Source organism: Nothoprocta perdicaria, unplaced genomic scaffold (genome assembly GCF_003342845.1).
Source record: "Nothoprocta perdicaria isolate Ctin4 unplaced genomic scaffold, notPer1 scaffold_22, whole genome shotgun sequence".
NCBI classification, from domain to species: domain Eukaryota; kingdom Metazoa; phylum Chordata; class Aves; order Tinamiformes; family Tinamidae; genus Nothoprocta; species Nothoprocta perdicaria.
The window spans coordinates 4,638,922-4,648,453 of record NW_020455415.1 but is presented as its reverse complement, the minus strand read 5'-3'; the positions used below and the strand labels follow the sequence as shown (position 1 = coordinate 4,648,453).

Below are 9,532 nucleotides of genomic sequence, written 5' to 3'. Positions count from 1 at the left end.
CGCGCGGCAGCTCGCGAGCCGCATCCGCCAGCGCCAGGTGGGCACCGGGGGCGGCCCCGCCGCGGCCATGGCCTGTCCCCGCCGCGCGCGCCCGCTCACCTCGCCCCCGGCCCGCAGGTGAGCTGCGTGGAGGTGCTGGAGGCCTACATCGAGCGCAACCGCGAGGTCAACCCGCTCACCAACGGCCTGGTCCGCGACAGGTAGGTGCGGGCGGGAGCCGGGGCGGCGGCGGCGATGCTGCCCGGCGGCGGCGGCGATGCTGCCCCGCGCCGCCTCCCGCCCGCAGGTTCGAGGAGGCCCTCGAGGAGGCCCGGCAGGTGGACAAGCTGCTGGCCGAGGGCCCCGCCGATGCCGACGCCGCGCTGGAGGAGAGGCTGCCCTTCCTGGGGGTGCCCGTCACCGTGAAGGAGGCCTTTGCGCTGCAAGGTGCATTGCCGTGGCTGCCACCCCTGCCCTGCCCCGCACAGCCCACAACGATTCCCTTCTCCCCTCCGCATCCCGTGCACCCCACGGCCGCTCCCCTTCCTATCGCCCCCACGCTCGGSGTGTTCGCCCACGGCCCTGGGGATTATCCCTGGGCACCAACCTCCCTCTCTGCCCGCCGGCGCCGCAGGGATGCCCAACACGTCGGGCCTGGTGAGCCGCCGCAACGTGATCGCCGCGTCCGACGCCGCCGTGGTGTCGCGGCTCAAGCAGGCGGGCGCCATCCCGCTGGGYGTCACCAACTGCAGCGAGCTCTGCATGTGGTACGAATCCAGCAACAGGGTCTACGGGCGGACCAACAACCCCTACGACCTGCAGAGGATCGTGGGCGGCAGCTCAGGTGAGAGCCCTGCTTTAGCGGGGGCCCGCGTCGCCCTGGCTCCCTATGGATGTGAATGGCAGCGCTTGCTGGGGTGCTTATATAGGGTAAATCACTTTGGTGTGAGTTGCCCAGCTGCCCCTCGGGCTTCTCTAGGGCTGAGGTGGCTCCCGTTCCACCCGCACATGAAGCAGCCCCAGTGCTCCTTGTCCTGGGCACCCTGTTCTACAAGCCTGCGGGCATTTTCTCTGCTTTCTGCTGTGCAGGTGGGGAGGGCTGTGTCCTGGCAGCCGCCTGCTCGGTGATCGGTGTGGGCTCCGACATCGGGGGCAGCATCCGGATGCCCGCCTTCTTCAACGGCGTCTTTGGCCACAAACCCACCACAGGTAGAGCGGGTTCAGGGGATGCTGTGCGAGGGGCAGAGGGGACCGCGCGTCTCCCCATCTCACCAGGAGCTTCTTGAGGTGAAACGTGTGGGGACGGCTGTGCTAGGAACGCCTTCGGGACGCTCCTTAGTTGTCATCGTGTCGTTTTTGACGTGCTGGGAGTGCTGCAACTGAGCAGGCAGTGCTGTAACTCGGCAGTGGGAAGTTCCTTTATGGCTGAGCATCAAAGGCATGGGAGGCGGGAAGCGGGTTGCGTGCAGTATTGCAGCCTCCGTGTGGGCCGTTTCCCAAGGTCAGTATCTCKCTTGGCAGCGGCAGGTTGACATAAGACACCTTTCCACAAGCCTGTCTGGGGGCGGTTATCAGCCTCTGGGGACACAGCGGAATAGGCAGGGCTCTCGTCGCTGCCAACCGGGCGCCTCTCCTTTGCTTGGTGCACGTTGCCCCGAGCTCGGGAGCCTCCTTGCAGGGCTCACCCCTRCTCGAGGTGGCATTTGAGGGCTCGTGGCTGACCCGGGTGTCTCTCTGCTTGCAGGAGTGGTGCCCAACGACGGCCAGTTCCCAAACGCGCAGGGCATGCGGACCAGCTTCCTGTGCACGGGGCCCATGTGCCGGTACGCGGAGGACTTGGAGCCTATGCTGAGGGTCATGGCTGGGCCTGGCGTCGCAAAGTAGGTTGCTCTTATGTTTTCTTTGCTCTCAGCTGTATTTTGGCCATTGCAGCAGGTCCTTTTAATTCRTTCCCCTCTTGACATGATAATTTGTCAAAAAAGTCAGATCTGTGCAGCCCAAGTTGCTTGTTACTGGTTTATTGTGTCTGATTCAGGGCTCAGTGGGGCYTTGCAGGCAGCTTTCCTTCACTGACTGTCTTGGTCAGCTGTGACTGCCTGCAAGTGAGGCTCGAGGGCAGGAGTACAGCCTGGCTTGTCCTTGCATTGGGTGTCAAATGTCCCTTCCCTCTTAGGACTGGCCTTTCTTTTGCCTTTTATACTTGCTCTTTCCTGTTGCTGAAAAGTTAGTTTTTCATCTTCCACCATGACCATGTGGTATTTTGGTCTCTTGGTAGTGTCATGCACCTGAGAAGCTCCTTTTGCTGAGAGGGCAGTAAAATGCCCATTTTGACCCCCCTCTCCCTTGTCCCTGGCCCCACGCTGGTTAACAGGCCCTTTCCTTTGCCCCCGTCGAGGCTGGGCAAGCCAAAGGACACAAGGGTCTCTCATTGCTAGCCGAAGGACACGAGGGTCACTCTCCCTGTCTGCGAGTCGTTGCTCCCTGTCGCAGACAGCCCCGGCCGAGCCTGGCAGAGCTGTCGCCGTGGCACGCGTGGGCTCGCTCAGAGGAGATGCAGAGGAGCAGGATAACGTGCGGGTGCCGCAGGGCCCACCCTGTGCCGCAGCGCGGCTGGTGCGCGTGTCGGTAAGGAGCGAAGCGGGGACGGGCACAGGCCGGGCACGTCGTGCTCCTCACCGTGACCTCCCTGCCGGCTCCTTGCACTGCACGTGGCTGCTTTCCCTGTTGCTCCTGTCCCTTCCCCGTGGCTCCGGGGGCATGGCACTAACCCTGGCTGTGGCCARTGTCTGTAATTGCCCGTGTGTACTGAGAGATCTGCCTTTTTCTATCAGTTCTGACAGCAAAACTAGTGGGGCCTAAAGCTGTTCGGCTGAGTAGGTGGGTGGGCTGCACTGGATGGACTGCACTGAGATGTCCCTGTGTCTTCAGAGACTCACCTTTCTGCTGTGGTTGTCCTGAGGACACATCTCTCATGTTATCACGTGTGTGAGCAGCTCTGGCAGCCAGGCAGGAGCAGGACACAACTTGCTGAGTGGTGGTGCTCCTTTTGCAGGCTCAAGCTGGATGAAAAGGTGTCGCTRGAGAAAATAAAGTTTCACTGCATGGATCATGATGGTGGGTCCATTTTTGTGTCGCCCGTGGACAAGGAGATCTTGCAGATGCAAAAGAAGGTAGGAAGGAACTGGAATGGGTTATTTAGGCAGCTGGCTATCACTGGGATGGGCCTGGAAATAAAAGCTGGGGGAGAGCACATTGAGGAGTCATTTGGGGACAAAGTGATGTGCTCTGTGGCTGGCTCCTGTACATGCCATTGGGCTGGAGAGCTACTGGCTCTGTCACTGTCAGGCRGCCTTGAGTCCCGTTTGTGTTCTAGAGATGGAAAAAATGTGGAAAGGTCTTTTCTGTTTTTTCTGTGTAACTGAAGAAATGAGGTTAAAGTTTTGTGAGCAGTTGCAGATGCCCTTGCCTTGGCAGTAGTCACATGTTGTCCATGTCCCAGAGGAGCCTCCAAAGGTTTTGGCCCACTTTTTTTCTTGCAGTAGATGCATTTTTGCCTTCTTAACTTCTCTGCTTTACATTATGGTGACCTCCCAAGGATGCACTGTGTGGTGAAGGGAATGCTGTGTGTTAGTCCACCCGAGACTCCTGTCTGGGTTTTAGTCATGCAAAGGAAAAGATCCAGGACTGGATCTGAGCCCCGACTGCAAGTATTGCATTTGGTAGCACAGTGGCTGCACACTGGAGTGCTTTGCTGTGCTGGCACGTGAGTGACACTGCTAAGAGGCTTATGAAACCTTCTGTGCTCTTCACAAGCATCCACATTACATTTAGCTGGGGCTGACGTGGTGAAGTTCTGGAGGAGCTGAAGAACACGCTCGTTGTTGGCATCGGGAACCTCTTCCATTTGATAAATGTGAGGAGAGCTGGCAGGATGGGCAAAGGAAGCCTAGTTTGCAGATCTGGCCTGCGGGCCTATCTCTGGTTTGCATGTACCTGTTGCAAAATGTCATGTCCTTTAGAATTAAACCCTTCCCACTGCTTTCATTAGGTGGTGGAGCACCTGGAAAGTGAGCTGGGGATCCAAGTTCAGCGAGTGGCCATCCACAAAATGAAGTATTCTTTCCAGATCTGGTCAGCCATGATGTCTTCCAAGGACAGTGACGGGCAGGTATGTGAAAGAGCCAGGCCAGGGCACAGACTCTATTCTAGCAAAGAGGCAAGTTGATATCAAATCAGCCAAGCAGGCTCTTAACCTGTGTGCTGTGTGTCTCAGGCCAAGACCATGTTACAGGTTTGGATTAATAGGATTAATATGGATTAGGAGACCAAGACTGAAACAGTGGATTAAGAACACTTTACCAGCAGGCCTGCTGTATGGAGCAGAAAGCACTTTTTATTATTATTATTTTTATTGTGCTATGATTTTGCGAGGTTAGTAGATGTGTTCCGGCTTGATTCCCCTCAATTTTTAGTTCCCATGCCATGTTCTGTGCACATATGGAAATATTTTGTAGCCAAAATGAACTGGGTGTACACCTAGCGTCCTTTTACCTTACTGATAGCAGTGATAAACAAAACAACCCCACTTTTTAAGGAGCTGTATCACTCCTGTATGTSTAGTCCCTTCTATCTCCTTTTACCTGATTTTTTGGAGTCATGTAACAATAGCAGATACCCTCAGGAAGCATCCAGGGTGTTTTTCATAGCACTCTCTTGGAGAAGAAGCTTTGAGAGGTACCTGCAACTCTGTGGGGACATTTACTCTCTCATCAGGACATATCAGGGTATTTGAAGAGCCACAGAGTTGGCTGTAGTTTCAGTCCACACTTCAGCATTGAGTGCTAACCACATCGAGCTCTTGCTGAGTGAGGGCACGTGTGTGATTGCAGGAGGCACAGCTCTTCACGGACCTGCTTGGGGACCACGGGAAGCCAGTGTGGCCGCTGTGGGAGCTGATAAAGTGGCTCGTGGGCATGTCTTCCCATACGTTCCCAGCCATTGGTGAGCCTGCAAGGAGCTAAGTGGYGTGCCATGGTGGTGGTAGGGCTGGGTGAATTGCAGAATTAATGCTCTAATCTCCCTTTTTTTTTTTTCAGAGAAAATGAAACAAAACAAAAAAGGGCCCCCCTATTGTCACCTGAAGGGCTCCACAGTACATACTGTGCAGCCTCCCAATATTTTTAAGTAGTGACACAGTGTCTTTAAGCCCTAGGAAAGGGCACGCTCTGGGGAGCGGGGGAGTTGGTCAGATCTTCAGTAAGCAGGAATGGGACATCTCCCAAGAAGGAGAAGTGAGGATAGCAGAGCTGCACTCTGGATTTGCCCCTTGCTATGAGCACAGCCAGAACTGATGGGATTGAGGCTTTTATCTAATAAGTGCCAGGTTTACTCTGCCACCTCTGCTTGGACATGTGTGTTGAGAGGTGGGAGTACAGCACCTCTGGCATTGCTGCACGGTCCAGGTGAAATGAGACTGGAGAAACTCCATAAAGYGGCAGAACTAAGCCCCAGTGGGGTGGTCTGAAAGCTTTTACTCGAGGASAGAGGTATGGGAAGACTTGTCATACTGTATGCAGGGGGAGATGTGCTCTGGGAACGGGCAGGCCTGGAGAGAGAAGGGCTTTCTGGGTCACTCCCTGGCCTCCTTCACTCTTTTAAGAGGTGGAGGATGCTGTCTACACCTAAGGTGCTCCCTAGCCTGGTGCAACACATGAATCTGTTGTTCATTCTGCTCTAATGCTGCATTCCTGTTTGTGTCTTGCCCTGTAGCGCTAGGGTTGACAGAGAAGCTGGTGAAACTGAACTCTGGTGGGAACGCCAAGCTGGTGAGCATGGGGAAGAGCCTGCAGGCCGAGATGGAGACCTTACTGGGGCCAGATGGGGTGCTCCTGTACCCCTCTCATCCCACCGTGGCTCCCAAGCATCACTCTCCGCTGTGCATGCCCTTCAACTTTGCCTACACAGGTGAGCTGCCCTGGCCCCCGAGGCAGGGGTCCCACACGTAACCTTACCCGTCCCAGGAGAGCATCCTGGGCAGCGTGCRCTGTGTGACAGTCTGCGTAGGGGTGTGCAGTGCCCAGCACTTGGGCCAGCTGCAGCCAGGCGCTTGGGTGACTCTCGGTCATTTCGTGGCTTCCTCAGGTTGTAGGGGGAGCTCTCTGGAGCCACGGTGCCCATAAAGCTGTAGGTGGGGAGACCTGCTGAGAGTCCTCAAAAGTGGACTTCCCGTAGGAAACTAGGTGTTTGCTGCTTCGGAAGTCAGACAGGAACCATTGTCATGCTTTAAAACTGTGTGGCTTTGGACCTGCTGTCTGCAGGTTGGATTGATGTGGCTTAGCTCTGACGGGGCTGCCCTTATAGAGAAACCTGGCCTGGCTTCCGTGGTACACGCTGTCCTGAAGGCAYGTGTTAAGCCACTGGAGCTGGCACAGCATTCTAGCAGGCATCCAAGGGCTGCCACCTGCCCCGAGGAACTGGGATTGACAGTCTGGGGCTCTTTCTGTGACTTTCCTGGCCCTCGAGCTCTGTGATGCCACAGCAACAGTGCAGTGCTGCCTGGATTTGGGGTTACATAGGTATGGCCAGCAGCTTCCTGTGATGTCTCTGTGCTGCTCGGCAGTTGTGTTATTTGACTCCTGCCACGGAGAGGACCTGCTCCCAGGAGCCTGGAGCTGCCTGAGACAGGAGTTACCTATCAATGGGAGAACTTGCCCTGAGGTATCAGGGAGTGACCTACCCTGGGTGTGTGGRTTGCGGTGCCCAGTGTCTGCTCTGATGCAACCTTCTCTCTTGCAGCTATCTTCAACGTYTTGGGCTTGCCGGTGACACAGTGCCCGCTAGGCCTGAGCAGCGAGGGGCTGCCGCTGGGCATCCAGCTGGTTGCAGGGGCCTACAATGACCATCTGACGCTGGCAGTAGCCCGATACCTGGAGAAGGCCTTTGGAGGATGGGTATTGCCTGGGAAAGCCTAGCACGCRTTCCCAGGACACCGAGGAGGAAGAGAGAGACAGTTGTGTTCACAGAGGCTGGTTACAGGTGCTGGAAGCCGATACTGTCCCAGGACTATCTGCTCCCTCGCCCAGGGAGAAGCTGGCCAGCACCGTGTCCATGCACCCTGTGAGCCGTGCAGGGAGGTGGGGAAATCCCACTGTTCCCACTGGAGCTGGCTTCTCCCCGCAGCACCATCTGTGAGGGGAGAGACCCGTCCTCCCTGTGGTCCCTCAGGAGCCCCTGATGCCCTGTGCTCTGAGCAGACAGCCCATGTCCCGTCTGGGGCAAGCACTGATGTTTCTCTAGGCATGGAGACCACTTCTCTGTAACGCTTGCTGCTGGGTGAAGGCCCCAGAGAGGGTCTGGCAGGGGCCTGGGTCCTGCTGGCCTGCGTGGGGACAACCTCCCAGCAGTGTGCTGAGACACTCCTGTGCACRTTCAGCCTTGCTCCTCTGGGTCTCCCTACTCGTGTGGCTGAGGTTGCCTGCCAGGGGCCTTGCTGCACCCAAGGTTTGCTGGCCCCTGCAGTCCCACTGCACTTAAAGAATGTAAATGGGTTTTTCTCCCATACCTGTGGAGGAGAAGGGCTGCTGATGCTGAAAGAAGAGCTGTTGGCAGCTTTATGATCTCTCTCTTGCTTGCTGCAGCTCTTTTATGGGCTTAACAGCATGCTTGGTTCTGTTCTTTGTGCTCTACCTTGAGGGGAGGTAATGGGCTAGAGAGGAAGAGCTTTTCTGGGAGGAAGGTCTTGTAAGCAAGGGAATAAGAACTTKTTGGGCAGAGAGGTGGACTTGAAAGCCTTTGACAGCACTGGCAGATGTGTGTGCTGAGATGGCTGAAGCCTCTCCTGCCTAGTTTTTCATCCCCTTGCTCTGCAGCAGGATGGACGTTTGGGGTCACCCAGCTTGATGGGCTTCCCCTGCTCCTGCACCCAACCTCCCRAGATGTCGGCAGCTCCTGACTTCTGCTGTCTGGCCTCTCTCTCCCCCCCGTAAATGGACATACATGGAAATGTGATCTGCTGGCCATCCCGGGGGACAGGAATGTGTGCAAGGTRTACATAGTGAAGATGGTATTAAAGAGTCTATCCGTCCAGTCCGTTGCCATCTCTGTGTCCTTGTTGTTGAAGAGCTGTGCTGCAGCCGCGCTGTCCTGCATGCTGCACGTGATGGGGATCCTGCTGGCACTRCTGCCTGTCTGCGCTCCTGCTGTGGAGCACGTCGAGGCTTTTCCTGACGGCTCCGTGTGAAGTATGGACTGCTGAAGGAACCCAGGTTAGGGTGCTGTTGCTTCTCAGCCTGCTGTGTGCGGCCCACTGCACAGCGTTATGTTTTTAGAAAACTTAATTTAAAATTAAKTTTTAAGTTAAATAAAAAATATTAATAAAAATATTAATTTTAATAAATAAGTTAAATTGATAAAGCTTAATACTTCTGCTCTGCTTGTTGGGCTGCTGCACTGCTGCCTGTGTTTTCAGCAAGGCTTGGCCTCCCAAGGCTTTGCTGAGCCACGCACGGGTGTCTTCTGGTTCTGAAGCAGGCGTTCCTAGGGCAAAGCAGCAGCGCAGCTGAGCAGGTTTGACACTGCAAGTGCTGTGGCTGTGCAAGGCTGCCTCTGGCCGGAGGTGCAGACCAGAGGGCTGTGGTYGCTTTGTGAGGCCCGTCCAGAAGACCTCAGCAGGTCTGTGCATCCAGCTTGGAATACTGATGTTCAAGAAGATAAAACCTGTTCTCAGGAGGACAGTGGCTTTCTGAAGGCATCCTGGTTCACATYTGTGCTGCCACGTATGGGCTGGCACAGGGTAGCCCTGACAGATGCCCTGATGTTTGGCTGYGCTGTTGTTTTCTGTTCTCAGGACTGCGGCTCTCTGGCCAAGGGAGTCCCCCTCCATAGTAAAACTGGAAGCAGCCAACTCGTGCTCAAGTGATGCTGTATCTTTCACTGCTTGCAGAGGGCACTGCTGAGCCCTCTAAGCAAGCACTGCGCTCGGTGGAAGTCTGTAACCAGATGACAGTCAACAAGGAAGCAAAAAAAAAAAAAAAAAAAAAAAAAAAAGTAGACCCAGGAAAAAGAGTATGAACCACCACAGTAAAATCACGTGTTGTGCTGTGAGCAGGTGAGTGGGCCGTCCCTTGCGGCCCTCTGAACAGTGTGGCTGCGCAGCCGGTGGCAAGACGGCACCGACCCCTTGGCAGGTAAGGAAGGAGAAGGGCAGGCTGCAGGAGAGGGCTGTGCTGCAGGTATAGACATCCCTGCTGCATCGTGGTGGAGGGGAGCAGCCCGTGCAATGGGCTGGCCTTGGGAAGCCCAGGATGGTGGGCAAAGAASCTGGATGTGAAACTTTCAGCGAGGTGGTCTTGTTCACTCAAAACTGGCTCTGCTTGGGCTGGTCTGGGTCTGTCCAGCCCCATGTCCTGTCCCAGCACAACCAGTGGCAGGTGCCGTGAGGGAGCTCGGAGCTGGGCTCGTAGCTGATGACACCTCTGCTGAATGCTCTCAGAGCCTCTGGAAGCTGGCCCTGGATTTCGGAGCTGAAGGGCCTCCTGTCTGTGGGTAATAGACT

At 55.9% G+C, this 9,532-nt stretch overlaps 1 protein-coding gene across 1 annotated transcript; it reads left to right on the top strand.

Moving 5' to 3' along the window:
- Positions 1–4: 4 nt before the first annotated feature.
- Positions 5–7,672, top strand: FAAH2 (fatty acid amide hydrolase 2; the record flags this gene model as incomplete). Its single annotated transcript, XM_026039040.1, has 11 exons — positions 5–37; positions 118–200; positions 287–426; positions 614–823; positions 1,069–1,188; positions 1,724–1,859; positions 3,032–3,149; positions 4,028–4,147; positions 4,869–4,980; positions 5,749–5,943; positions 6,775–7,672. Coding segments are annotated over 11 exons (1,443 nt in total), but the record flags the coding sequence as incomplete, so codon positions are not given.
- Between the last annotated feature and the right edge of the window lie 1,860 nt (positions 7,673–9,532).